The 20,669-nt window shown below is 43.7% G+C and overlaps 1 protein-coding gene across 3 annotated transcripts in view; it reads right to left on the bottom strand.

The window, feature by feature from the left end:
* Positions 1–3,278: 3,278 nt before the first annotated feature.
* The window catches only part of tspan5a (tetraspanin 5a), a 38,601-nt gene continuing 21,210 nt past the window's right edge, over positions 3,279–20,669 (bottom strand). The window contains exons 7-11 of one of the 3 annotated variants that reach the window (XM_061710296.1): positions 20,294–20,410; positions 12,504–12,565; positions 10,616–10,729; positions 4,357–4,396; positions 3,279–4,226 (exon numbers count right to left, since the gene is read on the bottom strand). In XM_061710296.1, the coding sequence (XP_061566280.1) occupies positions 10,657–10,729; positions 12,504–12,565; positions 20,294–20,410 (252 nt within the window). In that variant the 3' untranslated portion in view covers positions 3,279–4,226; positions 4,357–4,396; positions 10,616–10,656. The remainder of the gene's footprint in view (positions 4,227–4,356; positions 4,397–10,615; positions 10,730–12,503; positions 12,566–20,293; positions 20,411–20,669) is intronic. The other 2 variants (XM_061710295.1, XM_061710297.1) reach the window with 2 other exon arrangements.

Genomic DNA, 20,669 nt, shown 5'->3' with positions numbered 1-20,669 from the left:
TTATGGCATTTAATGTATATTTTAAAAAGGCCTTGAATGTCTTAAAAACAATCTAAAGCTTGTTTTTTCTACATAAATCCGAAATTCAGCCTGTGGGCCATGTCTGTAGTTTTACCGCTTCAAAAGCCTTTTTCTGTGCTTCATTCTGAGGTGAGGGGGGGGCTATGATAATGAGGCTCTGCGCTGATTGGCTGCTTGAATTACGTGTAGCAGGGGAGGGAACAAAGCGTCGCTCCGGGGAGAAGAGCAGCGGCTGCGTAGCAAAGCGTGTCCCGCGGTTTTGCGTTAAATCGACGCGTACCCTACACCGTAGGCTCTGCGTTGGTGTAACGCGGCACCATAAATCAGCCTTTAGTCACCTCGTCTTCACACAGGAAGATTTAATTTAATTCTAAACAGTTACACCATAGTTCTTTACTCCAATTCCTCAAGACAAATGAATCATGTTAACTGTAAAGAAATCACAACACTGAATTTTCACAAATGGCAACTTTATTGTTAAAAAAAATAAAACATAAGTTGTATATAAATAACATGTATGCACTATTGCTGGCTCAAGGAAGGACCGTGCTTCTTCTGAAGGTGTCGTTGAACAGCTTCAGGTGCATTGCTTGGAAGATCTGAAAACCATAAACAGAAATAAATGTATTACGGTACCCACCGGGGCTCCTCATCAGTCCGGTCCGTGAGCAGCTCCGGTGCTCCGGAGCTAAGCTAAATACTTAACCCATGCAAAGATCATACTCATAGACAAATATAAATAACATAAAAAAATAACGTCACTTACCGCTGACTCGTGTGCAGTTGCCGGGTCCGTACTACTGGCACTGATCCTTTTATGAGGGTGAATGTCGATGCAAAACCTCATTTCTACTGTCCCTCGCTGTGGAAACAGCCAGCGCTTCTGAACAATGGCTGAAGCTCCAGTCGGCTGAGCTGGTTGTGGGCGTGGTTTCAGCAGCGGAGGCCGAACCTCTGCGCCTCGGGTGACGTCACCATAGGCGCAGATTCAGAATGGCTCGTAAAAAAGTCACGGGACACTGGAAGATTCAGCGGGCGGGGGGAACAGACCTTGCAGATTTTCATGGGATTGTATCTTCCCTGTGTTGGCAGGGTGAGGGGAGACCACTTTATATATGTTAAAACAAGAAAAAACGTGTTTTTCATAATAGGTCCCCTTTAAATCTGGAGGAACTTTAGTTCATCGTTTAATAACAACCGTCAGCTCTTCGTCCCGGAAAGCAGAGAAGAAAGTAACTCAGAAGAATAAAAAACAAGCGCTTATAAACAATGTAGCTGTGAACTTGAGGAATTATTTATACTTTATTAAAATCATTTTACAGGACATGAAGGGAGATGAGGAGGTAGTTACGATGTTCATGGATCCAACAGTGATCAACTAAATGAAAAGGTGCTACTAACTGTGTTTAACCTAGTGGCTTAAAGCAGGAACATCTTTACAACACTTTCACCACGAGTGGGACAACTTAGATGGATGTGCACGTTACACTGTCAGAAAACCGAAGAAAACACAATAAATATTTAGTATCAAAAAACAGTGTTGTTCCCTTTTTCAGTAGCTTAACACTCACCGGAACCAGCCTCAAACACTTCACCACTATATCGCTTTTCCACTAGCACCTACTCAGCCCGACTCGCCTCGGTTTGGTTCTTTTCCACCAGGGGTCTAACGTGCCGAGTAGATACTTTTCTGTAACTATTCTGCCGAGGTTCTAAGCTGCTGAGTCAGCCACCGATTGGTCGGGGGGTTGGAGTTCAACCAGCAATGGCAGTAAAAGTCTGTTTCATGATCCAACTCTGAGGTGCAGATGTTCATAAACCTGGTGCTGAGGAGAGAATTAAAAAGGGATGTAGACGGAGATAAGGAACGACCAGATCTACCAGGAGCTCTGTCTCTTCATAGCTGCTCACGGCTCCAGATGACTTTTCAGCAGAGACAAAAAAAAAAAAAAAAGTGTTGCCGCTTGAAGTTTCTCTCACTCTCATTTTTAACTTGATATGGAACACAAGCCACAGACCCAGCAGCACATCTATCATCTCCTCCAGGTTCTACATCTTTAGTGTTGTTGTCTTCTTCGTTTAGATACACAATCAAATACGTCACAGCAGCTTCAATCCAACCTCCTACTTCTGATCTGGGTATTGAAAATAAACAAGGGCAAGGTGAGTCGGGCTGAGTAGGTACTAGTGGAAAAGCTCCATAACACACTACGGTACCACTGGGCTCCTGGGCTGCCGGTGCCGATCCTTAAAACCGCCCGACGAAACATGGGAAACCTCCACGTGAGCCGTTTCCGCTGAGCCGCCGCCACACCGGCCTCGGGGTTCTGGGCCGGAGCCCTGATGAGCTCGTCCTCAAGGTCCTCCAGGTACCCGTCAGAAATGTGGTTCCACCTAATCAGACCGGTCCTCCCGGACCCCAGGTCCTGCTGGACTCCAGGTCCTCCCGGACCCCCGGGTCCTCCCGGACCACAGGTCCTCCAGGTCCTCCCGGACCACCGGGTCCTCCCGGACCACAGGTCCTCCAGGTCCTCCCGGACCACAGGTCCTGGACCCCAGGCCCAACGTCTCCAGGAAAAACCTCAGTTCCTTGGTAAATGTAAGGAGCTGGCGCTGTAGCGTGACGGGGGGCTGTAACCGTGACTGCTGGGGGCTCCGACACACTATATACACATTTAAAAAGATCCACAATTCAACTTTTAATGGTGCTAATGAAAAAAAAAAAAGAAGAAATACAATCTGGATCCGGACTGGGAACACACCCTGTGCTCTTCGTCCGTTGACACTTTTTAAGCTCACAGAGAAATACACCTCTAAAAGAAACCTTTTTAAGTGGTCGTGTGAATGAATTTGAAGTTTCTCCTGCGTTTACCGAACACGCCACTCAAACCTCCAGAGTGCTGGTGGAAAAGAAAGGGAAGCCACAAACTAATGACTGAACATTTGAAGTCCAGTTCATGAGAAGCTCAAGAGGAGCTGGAAAGAAGTGATGGGATGACACGTTCATCCCCCCTTTTCTCTTCTGTGTATGTTTGCAGGCCGGAGCTTCAGGAGCTGCATGCTGATCATCCCGCTGTTGCTTCCACCTGCCTGCAGTCCCCCCCTCTGATCATCCCACTGCTGCTTCCACCTGCCTGCAGTCCCCCCCCTCTGATCATCCCACTGCTGCTTCCACCTGCCTGCAGCCCCCCCCCTCTGATCATCCCACTGCTGCTTCCACCTGCCTGCAGCCCCCCCCCTCTGATCATCCCACTGCTGCTTCCACCTGCCTGCAGCCCCCCCCCTCTGATCATCCCACTGCTGCTTCCACCTGCCTGTGTGGATATCAGCTATATGCTTGGTGACATCATGACCCCCTCCTTTCTCTGTTCTTCATTCTCTCTGTCTGTTCTCTCTTTCCCTTCTCTGCCCAGTCTGGTCCCCCCTTATGATCCAGGTCCTGGTTTCTTCCCCTAAAGGGGAGTTTTTACCTGCCAATGTTTCTGTTATGTTTATGTAATAATTGCTCGGGGGTTTATGTTTAACTTCTGTTGTAATGCTATAGAAATAAAATTGAATTGAATTGAATCCGTCCACAGCTGGAAACTTCCTAGAAGTGAGAGCCAAGATGGCTGCACATACATGATCCAAAGCTAAGATCTTAACCCTAGTGTAAATGTAAAAGCAGCAGTGGAGCCGGGCGTCTGGCCGGGTCCCCAACAACAAGCTGCTAGCTCCAGCTCTGCACCAGCACCCTGAACGTTTGATACGTTTCTTCAGTAAAGACATTGCAGCAAATTAAAATAAAGAAGTGCTCCTTCACAAACACCCTGACCTCGTCTTCTAAGACGTTCAAGTCAATTCTGTTTTCATGCTTGTTGGATGTGTAACCTTTGAAAGCAACAGGAAGCAGGTTTAGATGCTGAGATCCACCACGGCTGAAGCTAAATGAGTGAATTATCTTCTTGTTTCTGGCTGGAAGCTGAACTAGAGTTGAGGAGTGGTGGAAAGCTCTGTGGAGCAAGCACTCGGAGAAACCACTGGTTCCAAGCAGCGTGCCGTTGTTCCCGTAGTGAAAAATACAGGTCTACTATCAAAAGATGTATAAAAACTCCTACTTTCTACATGTAGCTGTGTTTTTTTTGTACAGAGCATTTCACATATTAGTGCCTTGAAAAAAGGTGCTGGTTGAAAATGGTGCCGGTGATCCGTGTCCTGTGACAGTGCTGGGAAGAGAGGCAGAAAACAAGAGGATGAGCAGGCTGATCAGAGCTAAACCAGAGCTAAACCAGAGCTAAATCAGAGCTAAATCAGAGCTAAATCCTGAAGTGGAAGATCATCGGAGGAGACGTTTACCTGTCAGGGTGTGGTCGCTGCTCAGGGTTAGGTGAAGAAACTGCAAGACAAGATAGAAGCTGGTAAGAAACACCGCCGCCAAAAACTCTCACAACTGGACATTAGTGGGCACGTATGGGAACTAAAGGGAACACATTCCTCCGTCATTGAAGGTCAACTATTTAAAGCAGCACAACGTAACTTTCAGCTTTTGTTGAGTTTGGCGGCTCCTTTGGACAAAAGCGGTAGTGCTTTACCAGAAAGAACACTACATTTCCCATGAGCACCAGCGCGTACTGCCGGAAAACCCCTGTCCCCATCACTGCATTTGTTTTGATAGTGAATGAAATAAGATGGGCCGGACTTTCAAAACTACTTTTCTGTTTTCAGCGGTCGTTTGCAGGATGGATAGTGAAGAGGTAATGTATCTATTTTTGGCTAAACAATATAATATGACGATGTTGAAATTCCCTAAGTTCAACTTGGTTTTATTAGTGAAGTCGCCCCCCGTCCTGTTTCAGCCAGATAATGCGCCCCAAATTACAAACGTTTTTTAGAGGGACTTTGTCATAAATTAGAAGTCCAACATACTTACTGACAAAATAAAAAAATACTTTATAACCTGTGAATAACTGAATGCCCATTCCTTATATTTTGCAGATCAGCCCTGCACAATTTTACATTCTCAGGAAAAATACTAGAACCCAAGACGAATCCCCTGTGTGTGAAAACATTCTAATGTTGATTCTTAGTGAACATAGAACTCTACATTTACATTTGTATCATAACAATTGTCTCTCTTGTCGGACATCCCTCCTCGTCTTTCAGCTCACGCCAGCGAGTGAACGCCGGGACAATGTTTATTCTTGTCCGGGCATTTAGCTTGTTTCTCTCCCGCTTTCTTTTTTCGCCTCCTCCGATAAAACTTTTATTTTCTTGGGTTTTTCCGCTGCTTGGGCCATGATACCAGCTTCTGCTGAGCTCTGATCTCCACGCCCCGCCCAGCTTTGGTCTGGACTACGAATGGGGAAGGAGGGGGACGTGACGTATGCCGTAAAGCAGTCAAAGCCGTAAAAATGTGTAGTTTTTTAGTGTGGAAGGGTTCCTACCATGCTCCTCAAAGTTACATAGTACCAGTGAAGGAGATACAGACCCCTCAGACCATGACAGAGGTTCATTAAACCTGTTGGAAGTTGATGTACCATCACGATGATGATGATGAAATATTAGATTAAGCTGGAAAAGTTACATAGTGCTGCTTTAAACCCAAGAACGTATTTGAGCCATAAAGCTTAAGGAAATGTGTTTATGCAGCATCTTCAGCTGCTACTCAGTAGATCAGATATGCTAAATGTTTCATTGCTCCGATTCTGTCCGGCGACAGAAACAAGAGCAGAGGAGCTGGTTTGATTCCTCACACCGACTGGTGGGGACTCTTCCCAATAATTCCCATACATTCACTTTAATCCCAGTTCAACCCAGTTCAAATCAAACAATCATCTTCTCGCTAACATTGTTCCAACACAGGAGAAAAGCAGATTAACGGTGAGGGATGAATTAATCATTTTGCAGAGGTCTAGAGCTAACAGCTAACAGCTAGAGGAGCAGAGGTAACATGACTGTAGAGATGCACCGATCGATCGGTATCGGCCCGATAATGATCGGAGATTGGAAAATAATAGTTCAAAGCCGCCGATCTGATGATGTTCACAACACCAAACTGCTGCGTGGTGAATATTTCACTGATGAATGTCCGTCGGAGTTTTACCAGACTATCTACAGCCCAAAGCCTCACGCAGGATGACCGTCGTGTCAGTCGCTTCACCAGTGACATTTGGAGTTGTAGTGTGAAGAGTTTCCTGGGGCACACGCAGCAAATGCTACCGCTAAAGCTTTCACAAAGCTTAATAATTCATAATTAATTTTCATTTTAAGATTTAATTCCTCTTTTCACAGGAAAACTAAGGTTTATAGTTTACAGCTTGTATCAACTTTTAGAGAGTGACATGTCTGCTGGGGTCTTTGTTGGTCACATGTTGTTCATAATTATTACCACAGGAAGCTGAAGCTGGTAGTTACACTTACTCTTTGAGTCTCTAGGACAGGGGTCGGCAACCAGCGGCTCAAGACTTGGAGCTTTTTCAAAAATATTTGACCTTTTTTTTCATTTTTTTTCCTTTTTTTCCCTCTTCCTTTTCTTCCTCTTTTTTTCTTCCTTTTTCCTTTTTTAATCTCGAAATTTTGAATTTTTTCTCGAAATTTTGAATTTTTTCTCAAGATTGTACTTCAACATTAATTTCAACATTTCGACTTTTTTCTCGAAATTTCAACTTTTTTCTCGAAGTGCATAATGAAAAAAAAATCTTCCCCCAGTTATAACTAATATAGATATATACAGCATGTGTTGTCTTCATTCTAAGGCTGATACAAGACTTTTCATTTTTTGCGGCTCCAGACATATTTGTTTTTTGTGTTTTTGGTCCATTATGGCTCTAAAACATTTTGGGTTGCCAACCCCTGGTCTAGCGTGTGAAATATTGCTCATTGCCTCAGCCTGCAATAAAACAGTGGTCACTTCATGATGGTTTCTCATCTCCTAATTGTTATACCTAATAATACAATGTCAGTGTTGTAAATGAGACAATAAATGTTGATGAATTTATGGATTTTACGCTGTGATCGGTGATCGGCAGATACTGGTTTTGGGTATGGGTTATCGGTGATTGGTGCATCTCTACATGACTGCCAGGGTTTAACAGAAACAGCGTAGAAGGCTCTGAGTGTGTGGAGGCCCGGCAGCATGCAGTCACACTGACGGGGGTTCTGCTCGGCCCGCTCCCTCTTACACTCACTAACCCCTTCTGAATGGACTGATTGGACCAGTTACAAACAAGTTTGTCAGTAACAATTTTTATTAATTTTTCATTTGTAATCTTATTAATTTGTCACTAACATCATCATAAAATGGATTTACTCTGATCCTGGAACGTATTGGAGCCTGGTCTTTACTTGCAGTGGACCGTTACCAGACTGGCTGTGATTAGTACTGCAGTTTCTGCTCAGGGAGCAGGGTCTTTTCATACAAAACATCTTCACAAAGGGGCATTTAAAGCTCCAGATCATCCACAGTTAGACACCAAGAGACACCAAATTCTAATCCTCCAATTAGAGCAAAGAACAAAAAGTCCCTTTATCAAATGGCTGCGATGTTTGTTTGAATCATTGAGCCACGACCACGTAATGATCAACGTGAACATATTATTCAGTGCTGTAGCCAAGAGGTTTAGCACAGTTAACACTGCAAACACTCAACTGTGCAGGATTTGTGCTGATTACATGACACTGTCTTAGCGCTTAGCATCTTTTTTTCAATTGCTCTTTTACAAAGTCCTTTTGGTCTGACATTCATAATTGGTTATGTTTGAAAATTGATTAAATTCCTGTTTTCACTTACAATGACGTTATTATATCGATCCTAAATATTCAAACATTATCAACCTGGTGATTATTTTGGGTAAATATCATATTCACTCTTGTAAGTCGAGGGAAAATACTCCCTCCTTTACTATATTTTTTTTTACATTTTTTACCAATTACTTTAAATCTATGAAAAAGATTGATAATATGAATAGGGTTGCCAGGAAACTGTACTCATCCATAACTCAGTCCTTGCTCTTTTGATTTTTTATTGTACCTTGCTGTCCTTGTGCTTTTGGTTTGTTTTGTTTCTTTTTGTTTCTTGTGTGAATTTGTTATCTTCCTAATTTTATAGCTTTTTCACCCTGCCTTGATCTGTACATTCTTTGTGCTAAATAAAGTTAAAAAAAAAAAAAAAAAAAATTTAAAGAGCAAAAAAAAACTATTAGCTCTAATAGGCTAAACTAAAACTAAACAATCCTGGATGGAAAGCTACGACGGAGTATTAGGGCCAAACTAGGACAAAAAAAAAGGAAATTACGAAAATAAAGTAATAATAATATGAGAATAAAGTCGTAAAATTACCAGAATAAAGTCATAAGCTTGCAAGAATAAAGTCGTAATATTACGAGAATAAAGTTGTAATATTAAATATATTATAAATATATAAATATGACTTCACAAGATGCTCAATATTCCTCATTTTAACACAGGGGAAGATGCTCTTCCTGTTAGAGTTCTCATAAATTACCACTTTATTCTCGTAATGTTACGACTTTATTCTCATAATATTACGACTTCATTCTATTACGACTTTATTCTCGCAACATTATGACTTTATTTTGTCTTAGTTTGGCCCTAATACTCCGTCGTAGAAAGCAGATGTTTTCGTGAACATTATTCCTCTTGGCATAATGGCATAGAATTCTATGCCACAGGCATAGAATTGTCAAATTGGTTTAATTCACCGTACGAATTGTTACGGATTACTTTCTAATACTGTATTTGACCCGGTCTTTGTACGTTTTGACCATATAGAAACGTAATTCTTGCCATTGTAAGAATGAGATGTACCTGCTGTACTCTACTGCCCTTACTTTTTACCAAGTTGTGCTTTTTATTATTTTACTTTTCTTATCATTTTATTTCATTTTATTTGTTATTTACTGTTTAATTGTGTCTTGCCGCTTTTATTGTTGATGTAAAGCACTTTGAATTACCTTGTGTTGAATTGTGCTATACAAATAAACTTGCCTTGCCTAAAACCAAACAATCCTGCATGGTGCAGCAGATGTTTTTTCGTGAACATTATTCCTCTTCTCTTGACATCAACAGCGATAGCTGTCCAGCTGTACCAAGTCTCTAGCTGTCGGTCCCACTGCTTTTAGCCCATGTTCCAGACCAAACTTACTTATGATTTTTGAACAGATCCATGTCTGTAGATGATATTCTGGTATAATAACCTTCCTGAGTGGCAGCTGGATCAGAGTTATCAGCTCATGAAGTTACCACCCCCTTCAGGTTAATTGATGATTCTAAATTGGGCGTATTATACATTTCCTGAATCCTTATGGTCCTGTGAGTATTCCAGTTTCTGTATTTTTATTTTTATTTTTTTTTGTATTTTGTGTCTTTAATTTTGTTTATAAAACTAAGCTGGTTCTTTATCTCATTGTTATGTCCTTTATGTCGTGTATTTGCAGATAAAGACCAGTTTGTGACATTAGTGGCTGTTATAGTTTCATAGGAGCCTAATGATGCTCTTCTAGTTTAAGGCTCACAATGACCGGTAACAATGATATAGTATTGGTATATTATACATTTCCTGGATCCTTATGGTCTTGTGAGTATTCTAGTTTTTGTATTTTGTGTCTCTGTTGTTCCTAGATGACACAGGGCTAAAATATATTATATCATTTAGGCGAAAATTGTGTAAAAATGTGTGTTGTTTATAGTTTAAAAGGGCTGCAGTGACCTCTATGTTGGTCAGAAAGATTCACATCTTCATCATCTTAAAATGATACCAAAGACAATATTGTGACACATTGACAGATCTCCTGTACATGAGTCTAAACCAGGATATTCAACAGCATCTAAAATGTAATTTTCTGAAGGGGCTGGTAACTTCATGAGCTGATAACTCTGATCCAGCTGCCACTCAGGAAGGTTATTATACCAGAATATCATCTACAGACATGGATCTTTTCAAAAATCATAAGTAAGTTTGGTCACCTTGAGTGGTGCTGACCAGTGAAATTTTGGGCTCTGACCCATGAACTATTTAAAGGGTTTCACTTCTACTAAATTGATAAACATCTACAAGTGTTCTGCCAGTGGCATGCTTCCGCTTCCGCTTCCACACAACAGGCTACAGGTCAGATGGGATTTAAGAAACCACCAAAACAAAGGTTTTTGGACATGACGGGACTGTGAGGAACCAGAGCGGCCTCCCCACGTACAAGAGGACAAGGCAAAACTGGACCTGGGTGATGAGGTGTAAAAAAAACCTTGCAGAGCGTAGAATGCCAAAAAAATAAGGCTTTTTATTTTATGTAAAAAAAAAAAAAAACACATACAGGCAGAGGGCAAAATCAATATTCTAAAGAAATGGCGCATTGGCATAGCCTCTCAACAAGCTTCCTCTGCTGTTTATAAACCCAGGCAGGGTGGAGAGGTTGATTGGACACAGGTGTGCCACAATCAGCAGAACCAGGCACACCTGTGTGCTGCTCCCCTGCAGACCACGCCCAATCCTCCACTCTGCCACACACATTAAAAACAAGGCCGGTGATGGTGAGAAGGGGAGGGGTTGCTCACTTTCTCACAGGGACACAAACACAACAGAGATGACAGAGCTTCGTACATGGATCCATCACACCCACCAGCAGAACGGCTGTGTGAGTCTCATGAGTAGTAAGCCGGTGACTTCTTGCTGGAAGGTGGTGGGAGTCGGCGCATGGAGAGAGGGGGGGGCACCCTGATGGAGCATGGAGGAGGAAGAATGATGGTGAGGTGAGGTCTGGTATGATTCTGGTAAAGCTCAGTAATCCCTAAATACGCCGTGTTCTGGAGGAAACTGCAGTGGCCGAGACCCGCCATTGCTGAAAATTAAAGAAACGCTGCAAATAAAAAGAAACCCCGCTGCAAATATAAAGAAACGCCGCTGCAAATAAAAAAAAAAAAACGACGCAAATAAAAAAGCCACAACGGAAGTGAATTACCAGGGACTATTTTTGCTGATGCACTGGCATTTTTTATGTGAGAGGAGAAGAAGAAGACGAAGACGTAAGTGAAAATGAAGAAATAAGAAAAGCGAGGAATAAGAAGAACAACGAACGAGAAAATAAGTGAAAAGGTTAGTGTTCAACGTCACTACGTGTAATTTTTAATGTGCAACACCGGTGCATCGGCAAAAATAGTCCCCGGTAATTCACTTCTGTGGTGGCTTTTTTATTTGCGTCGGTTTTTTATTTTATTTGCAGCGGGGTTTATTTATATTTGCAGCGTTTCTTTTTGTTTGCAGCGTTTATTTTACTTGCTAAGCGTTAATTTTATTTGCAGCGGCGTTTGTTTCTGTTTGCAGCGTTACTTTTATCTTCAGCAATGGCGGGTCTCGCCCACCGTAGGAAACTGCCGCACCAAAGATTATAAGCTTTTATACCGAGGTCTGTGTGAGTGATTCTGATTGGCTGGCCGGTGTCCATTAAAAGTGATAATCTACACCTAGAGAAACAAGTTTGGTCAAATTGCCTGATATCTTTAATATCATTGCACTGGATCAACTGCCAGGTGGTAACCACGGCAACAGAGATTCAGAGAAGAAGAGCTGCGAGGATCGCGAGCCACAAACTTTAAGTATTCATCCATCAAATGCAACGATGATGGACATGCCAGTATCTCTTTCCAATTCCACAATTACTGGAAATGAAGAATTTCATTTTAAGTAGTTTCTACTCTGGCATAGCCTTGTTTCGTTTATTTATTTGAATGGTTGATAATATTTGTAGCTTAATGAAACATTTATTTTTTTGAATGGTTGATCATATATCCAGCTTAATAAAACGATTTAGGAAACTATCTGTCGACTTTTATTCTTTGAAACAAATATATTTACTGTTTGTTAATGTAGCATAGCCGAGTGTAATGTAACCCCAAGGCCGTATATAAAGTAAATAAATACACAATTTATGCAATTATAACTGAAAACCTTAATGTTTTCATACCTTTAAACATATCTAAAGACAAAAACATGGCACCAGTTATTCTCATGTCCAACAAAACATCCTTTTTTGGGCATAAACAAAAAAAATACCAAAAGTTGTAATGTAATGATGAAAAAAAAAAATCGATCTTTAGACATAGGAATCGATTTTTAGGAATTAATATGAGAATCGATTTAGAATCAGAAAAAAAAATGATCTTTTTCCGCCTGTCCCCATCCAGGACTTAATTACAGTCAACACTAAACACTGGCGTCTCTGATTGTTGTGTACACAGCGGAGTTCTGTGAAACCGTTCACGTGCGACCTCAAACTCTTGTGTTTTGTCAGGCATTTTTAGAGGAAAAAAATGGTTTGTTCTTCCAAACTGTACCCCTCCAAAATAGTTTCCAGCAGCAAGAAATGATTATTGTGAAATGTGACAGACAACAGAGGTGTGGATTAAAGTCAGGTGCGTGTGGAATGAAACAAGGATGTGAATGAATGAAGCCGCGTGAGCGCCGGAAGCGACGGTGCTGGCGGTTTTCTCACCAGCTCGCCCTCACTGCCTCGATGTCGCTCACTAAGTTCTGCGCCAAGCAAATCCCAAAAATCTGCGGAGGAAAGAAAGAAAGCAGGTCCATCAGCCACGAGAGAACACTGGAATACTTCTCCATGAACATCTGTCGTGGCAGAATCACAGGGACAAGATAACAGGTCAAATGGGGAAAGATATCTATGGTTAGAAGATACTCCTCTTTATTTAAATATTTTTATCCCGTTTTTTTCCCCATTTCATCCCCCAGTGCTCCTACCTAAGTAACAGTCCTGGGCATTGCTCCCTCTACCAACCCCGGGAGTTCCTGCACTGAGCTCAGGTCTCCTCCTTAACCTGAGGAGTGAGCAGGCCGCATCTTTTCACCAGACAGGGTGGGGTTTCTCCGGCCGGACGTAGCGCGTGGAAGGATCACGTTATTCCGGCCAGATCCTCCCCATGTGTTTCCCCGGCTGGCCAGAGGGGGCAGTGTAGCCCAGGACTGCTGCATGTTTTTGTGAAAGTAGCTCACATTAGCTACCAAGGGAACATGGGGAGAACATGCAAACTCCACACAGAAAGGCCCTTTCTCCAACCCCACCCAGGGTGAGGGTTGAGGGTTCCAACCCCACCCAGGGAGCTGGAGTCATGGGGGAACTAACACGCACTTCAGCGCCCACAGCGTTCCCGGCAGGAATTGAACCCAGGACGATTCCTAGGTTCGATACTCATCTTTATTAACACCACTTACAGTCCGACAGCTTATTCAAACCTTGGTGTGATCACACCTTGACTACTGCTCAACTATCTGGTCAAGTGCAGCGAAAAAAGATGTAAACAAACTTCAGATAGTGCAGAAAAGCAGCTGGCCTTGCACTGGGATGTTCTATGTGGGGATGCTGTGTGGTTGCTGACGTCCTGGCCTGCCCCCAGTCTTATGGTCCAGGTCCTGGTCCAGGGGCCTCATTTATCAACCGTTCGTAGAAAAAGTTTTAAATTCTATCGTAGGAATGAAATTTAGAATGTGTGTAAGTACAAAAAAATCCAAATTTATCAAACGTGCGGACACCGGTCGTACACACATCAGTGATGATAAATCCCACCTGTTCTTAACTGCCGTGCTCGTGCACGGTTAGGGTCATTTGCATTCAGAAACGCCTCCAATTGACCAGATATGGAGCAACAACAGGAGGTTTTTATTCTTTTCAAACTTTATTGAACAAAATTCTTTAGGGTTTACAACAAAAGGCAAATGAAACGAAATAATCAATTATCTACAGATATTCAACATTTGGGGGGGTAAAAACTAAGAAACAAAGACATCGTTTCATATAAGCTTTTGGCAATATCGTTTTTTTCACGCATCAGTTTTAGAGACGCTAAGTACAGTTTACATTCATTTTTCAGATGTACAATGGAGGGTTTGCTGTTATTCCATTTGCATTTATGTATGTGATATTTACCTAGTAAAATAATTATGTTGACCATGTTTGATATATTTCTTGGAAGATTATCCATATAAATTAAGATTTGGTTGGAGTAAAAAGTTCCTGCTTGGAGGTGCAAACACTAACAGAGCTGTTCTGCAGAATAAATGAGTCATGCGTTCCAGGGTGGACGGAGCTGGATGTGACTGGGATGCGCTTTGTCTCTCGCTCCAACATACGGTATGTTGTAAATCACGGCATAGATCCATCAGAATGTTTTTGGGGAAGCGGTACCTGCTGAGCAGCCACTCCGTGCTCTCACTGACAGATCAGCTCTTTGAAAACGCGCTCTCTCGGAGCGCGTTTTTGCGGAGCGCACGGTTCTAAGTAAGCCATGGTACTTGTATTTTCTTTTCAGGTCGTCCTGCCACAGCTGTCTTTTATAGCTGTCACACCAATTATTCAAAATGTCTGCTAAATTACTAATGGAGATTTTTTATTAATTGGAGGAAACGGGGAACATATGTGAAGTTTGAGATCGCTGAACACTGTGACTCTTTTAATGGGTTCTATTTGTAGTTTCACTGTTCTACCACTAGGTTTTGTGTGTACGCATGGTCAGAGTTGTGCTTACATTTACACACGTTCCTACGCACAGGTACATGTTGATAAATTCCATACTTTGCGTGGGAATGTTCATACGCACACTTTACGCACAGATCTGTGCGTACGAACGGTTGATAAATGAGGCCCCAGGTTTCTTCCCTCCTAAAGGGGAGTTTTTCTTGCCACTGTTTGGTTTAAGGTTTTTTTCTCACTAGGGGAGTTTTTAGCTGACATTGTTATTGTACTAATTGTTCGGGGGTTCATGTTCTGGGTCACTGGAAAGATCCTAGAGACAACTTCTGTTGTAATAGACGCTATATAAATAAAATTGAATTGAATATGAGAATGGGTGTTGACCAAATGCATTGTGATCTTGCCTGGATGGAAGTAGAGGACACATTAACACGTTACTTACTAACATTATTCAGGAATATAACTGTGTCTAAACAACCAAACTGCCTGTACTCAAAAATAACCTTTTCCCAAGACAGACATGAGCACAGGACAAGACAAGTTAGCAGGGGTCTTGTTTCCATTCCTTTATCAAGATCAAGTGCAATGAAAAGAACTTGTAGGAGGTGTACTATGTACAGTACTATGTACAGTACTATGTACAGTACACCTCACAGTGGAACAGGCTGCCATATGCCATTATTAAAGCAACAAGCAGAGACAGTTTTTAAAAGCAACTAAAAAGGTTCCTTTCGGGTACGGACATAGGATGTGTCCGAAATGCCATACTACAGTATATACTCAAAAAGTATACTTTTTTTTTTTTTTTTTTTTTTTTTTTTTTTTTTTTTTTTTTTTTTTTTTTTTTTTTTTTTTTTTTTTTTTTTTTTTTTCTACCTTGTCTGCACACATATTATTGATTGATACCATGACGGTAGAAACCAAAAGTGTATATATGTGCATTATTACTATATGTAATATATACATATATATACGCACACATATGCGTACACATACATAAACATACACATACAAACCCAGTGTTTTTTTTTTTTTTTTTTTTTTTTTTTTTTTTTTTTGGGGGGGGGGAGGGGGTGGGGGGGGGTGGTGACGACATCCACTGCCAATCCAGGAAGCAGGAACACACGGAGACACACGTCAAGCACTGGAAATCTGCAACAAAAAAAACCACAAACAAAGCACGAAACCGGCACGGAGCCATCCAAAACACGAACAGCAATCGACCTAAATCTTGAGATCTGATCGCAGTCTGAGCTAAGCTATCGCTACCGCTACCTAAACCCAAAAACTAGAGAGCCAGCATGCAGGTGAACAAGCCAGTGTGTATGTCTATGCGTGTGTGTGTGTATGTATATGATCATGCATGTGTGTGTGTGTGTGTGTGTGTGTGTGTGTGTATGCGTGTGACTAAATTACTATATGTGTGTGTGTGTGTGTGTGTGTGTGTGTGTGTGTGTGTGTGTGTGTGTGTGTGTGTGTGTGTGTATGTGTGTAATAAACCAAACAAAGCTCCACCTGAAGTGTATCTATAGTGGGGGAGGGGGGGGAGCAACCCCGCCACCCGTGAGACCAGAGGCCGACAAGGTAGAGCCCGGAACCCAGGCCACCGGCAACCCCACAGAGGGGAGAAGTAGGAGGGAGGCAACCCACCGCCTGCGAGGCCCCCCCCCCCCACCCGGCGGCGGCCGAGGGGGCCCGCGGGCGGGGCCCCCACGGCGCGGAAAGAAGCAGCCAGGGATCCCGCGGCGGCGGACCGCGACCCAGGCAATCCCCGGCCACCCGGTCCGGGCCGGACACGCGGCCAGGAGGCCCTCACCCTTCAGGCCAGCGACCCCCACCCGGCAGGGGGCCAGCCCGCCCGGAGAGACAGAGCCGCCCCGGCCGCCGACGCGGGCAGGCGCACCCGTCCCCCACGAAAGTGGCCCTCCAAGACCAGAGGGGCGCCCCGCCGTAGAGGCAGCGGGGGGGACCGGAGACGGGCCCGGAGAGAGGGAACCCCCCAACAAGGCGACACACGCGCAGGCCCGACAACGGAGGGCCCCAGACCCAGGCATCCCATTCATTCATCCATTCACCTATCCGATACCTATACTAATAATAATATAATATACTATACATAATAATAATAATACTAATAATAATACTAATAATAATACTAATAATAATACTAATAATAATAACCATCTTTGTATAATATAATATTGATAAATTATTAAGTTTTTGATGTCCTGCCAATGGAGGCTCAAATCCTCCATGGCAGGACCCTTCCATACCGCATTCTCACCGACACAGACATACAATCACGCACCGTTTCCCCCTCCCCGGGGGGATCCAGCACCGCCAGAAGGCACCCCAGGCTGCACGGCGGGCCCCGCCAGGCCCGGGTAACCCGACCCACCCGTCCCAGGCCCAGGCCGGTGAGGGAACGCGGGTGATGTGGGACCCCCTCCCGCCCCTTGTGTTGAGTGCATGTGATTAATGCCATAAAAACAGGGAGGAGGGAGGGCCAAGTATGACACAGACCCCCCCCCCTCCCGAACTACGTGTCCTTGTCAAATGTATTTATTAAGTGTTGAATGTGCAGTGTCTATTTTGCTGTTAAAACCGTGAGGCGGGGAGTGCCGGGCCACGCGGGACAGTGCCCCCCACGACCCGGACCCCCCGCCTTTCGCCTATGTGCGTATGAATCGTGTAGGGGGGGCAAGAGGGGGAGCGGAGGCCGAAGCCAGGAAGCAGGACCAGCAAAGCCGGCCCTGATAAGACACCCGCGTCCCCCCACCGGCCGTCCAGCAGACGGGGGCCGGCCCCCCGAGCCGGGCAAGGGCCCCACCGTACCTCCAAGGGCGCCCCCGGCGCCGCCGGAGCCCCCAGACGGAGGAGGAAACGGTCCAACATCCTCCCATTCATACTGACAACATAAGACATAGATACCTGGGAATGGTGCCACCCCGCCGTCGCGCCCGCCCGTGCACCCCCCGGTCAGGGGAAGCCCGCTCCCCGGACCCGGCCCCACCCCCCCCCGAGGCCACCCCGGCGGACACCCCAAGGGTCCCGGAGTCCCCACATCCGCAGGGGCACTTGGCCCCCGCCCAGCGACGGAGGACCAAGGCAGCAATGCCCCCCCAGCGCAGACAGCCACCCCCCACCCAGGCAGGGCCGGGCCCTCCGGGTGGGACCCCCACGTCCACGGCCCCGCCCCCCCCGGGAGGCCCGGAGACGCCCCAGCCACAGCCCCCCGCCCGAGCCCTCCCCAGCCACCCCCCCCCACCGCCAAAAAGTATACTTAAGTTCGGCAAACTTTTGAGTAAATATCAGTAGTATGCATTTATTGGGACGTACTACTCAGAGCCACACGGCACTTCGTGCCATTGGGAGGGGGAGTTGTTACCATGGTAACAGCAGCAGTAGTAGCAGCTGTTACCATGGTAACAGCAGCAGTAGTAGCACTGCTCCGCTCTTTCCCGTTTATCCTGGCCCAAACAAAATGACATTATATAATATTATGATTATATAATATTATTATATACAAATACTATAATATTATATAATATTATTATTATACTTAATATTATACTTATGACATATACGTATCTGCGCAGCACTTAGAAACCAAACACCGCTGCATTGCATTGTGGGAAGTTTCTGCTTAAGCCTGAATTATGGTTCTGCGTCAAACCAACGCCGTGCCTACACCATCGCCGTGACGCCGTCGTGAACCTTCGGACTTCTCCGTCACTCCATTTCTCCGCGGTGCAAAACCCCCCACGACCGCTAATTCGCGATCTTTTCCTGAATGGTTTATCCGACTTTTTCCGGTCACAGTGAATCAAAGAGATAAGGACAACTATTGTGCAAAAAAACAACAACAAAATAAATCACACATAAACGAAGAAAAGAGCGCTGAAAGTTCACGACTTCTTCAAACCGGAAACCGGAAATGCGTTGCTACCAAGCGAACCAATCACAGCCCTCTCGTCTGCGTGTGGTCTGCCTCGACGCGTAGTTACAATTTTTGGGAGGTAACGTCAGTGACGGCGTCAGTGACGCCGTGTGGTCTGCGTCGACGCGTACCACACGCCGTGGGCACGCCGTTGTTTTGACGCAGAACCATACCTCAAGCTTTAGCTAGTGTCAATCCACACTAATACATTTCTCCAGAATGAGTATGGATAGTACATACTATTGAGTAGGGCTGCAGCTATCGAATATTTTAGTAATCGAGTATTCTACTGAAAATTCCATCGATTAATCGAGTAATCGGATAAAACATATATTTGTTTAGTTAAAGAGCAATTATAAATATACATAAGATGTTAGATGTTAATTGACATCAAGACTAAATTATATAATACAGTAGGTTCATGGCTGTTCATTTAAAAACACCAGTCGACCAAATTCACTGCCTTCACTCAAAAAACTAAGGATTTTACCAAGAAATGTTCTTATTTCTAACCCAAAAACGCCATTACACCTGATATCAGACATAACTTAAAATGTTAGGTGTTTTCCCACGTGTTTCAATTGAACTTTCATTTGTGTCAAGCAAATTTTAAGTTCTAGTTAAGTTTTAAGTTAAAGTATAAGATTTTGAGTTTTGGTTGTTTAAAATAAACTTCTGAGACCTGCTGTATTGGAGCACATAAGGCACCAGTGCTGCTTGTTTTATCCATGAATGACTACAGAGATAAAATGAAATAAACTACCCAGTTAGCTTTATTACGTTTTTATTTTTCTGACATTTTCTGCCTTTTCTTTTAGTTAAAACTGTAGCGGGAACAGAGGTTTATGTACCGGGTAAAGGCTGATTTATGGTTCCGCGTTACAACAACGCAGAATGGTGCGCGTCGCTGCGTACCCTACGCCGTAGGCTACGGCATAGCCGTGGCACCGCCAGCCGGACCGGCGCTCTCCGCCCTCGCCGGAGAGCACCGTAGACTCTGCGTCGATTTAACGCGGAACAATAATTTTGGCTTTAGAGGGGGAACATAGGAGAACGGACCAGAAGAATATAGCGTGGATTAAAAATAAAAGTTAAGCACTGAACTACATTAGTCTCCCGTCTGGGCCATTGCAGACTGCCTGAGCATGGCATGTTACTAAAACCAAACCTCTTTCTTCCCCCTTTAACGTGCGCAGCGCATGGATGTACGGCGAAGCGTCAGCGTGTTGTGTCGCATTAAATGTGGTCCGGGCGTAATACGAGGCTTTGAGCTGGTGAAATTAAACGAAAAAATAATAATAAATAAATAAATTAAACGATTCCTCGAGGCAGAGAAAATTCCTCGATCATTTTTTGTAATCGAATTACTCGAATTATTCGAGGAATCGTTTCAGCCCTACTATTGAGTACGTACTAATGTTTCGGACGCACTCAAAAAATCTCACATACTGTTGCATACTCATTAGGGTGGAAGTATTGAATTTCGGACGCAGCGATACACAATGTTTTATATATATATAAATATATATATATATATATATATATATATATGTTTAATATACATTTTGTGATGTACTGTATAGTGTAATATACAGCTCAATGTAGTTAGAAATTGTGATAATTACCACTATAGTGATGTTGCTAATGTAATGATGTGGGTGGGGTTAATGGAGTGATGTAATTGTATTTATTTATGTATTCATATATTTAAAGTGTAAAGTATTATATGACGTATATATGTAAATGTACTTTTATGTGAATGTGTTTTTAATCTTCATGGACCCCAGGAAGATTAGCTGGCGTTTTGCGTCTGCTAACGCGGGTCCAAAGTAACAGAAAACCAAACCCAACCCGAGCTGACCTGCAGCAGCGCCACTCCGATGAAGATCCCGGCCACCAGGGTCAGGTTGTCCTGCAGCCACTTCTCGAACTGCGGCACGCAGCCTTTCACGTTGATGAAGTCCCTCTGCTCCGAGTCCTGAAACGGCAAAGCTGCACGTCATGCTCACGCCCTGAATGCACCCGCGTCCACGTTCAGAAGAGAAAAGAAATGAATGAATGAATGATTGAATGAATGAATGAATGAATGAATGAATGAATGAATGAATGAATGAATGAATGAATGAATGAATGAATGAATGAATGAATGAATGAATGAATGAATGAATGAATGAATGAATGAATGAATGAATAGCTTTATTGTCCCGGGTCTGGCGTCCCAGCACAGTGAGATGACA

This window comes from Cololabis saira, chromosome 20 (assembly GCF_033807715.1).
Source record: "Cololabis saira isolate AMF1-May2022 chromosome 20, fColSai1.1, whole genome shotgun sequence".
NCBI classification, from domain to species: domain Eukaryota; kingdom Metazoa; phylum Chordata; class Actinopteri; order Beloniformes; family Belonidae; genus Cololabis; species Cololabis saira.
Note: the sequence above shows the minus strand (reverse complement) of the source record. Positions and strands in the feature narration are given on the sequence as shown.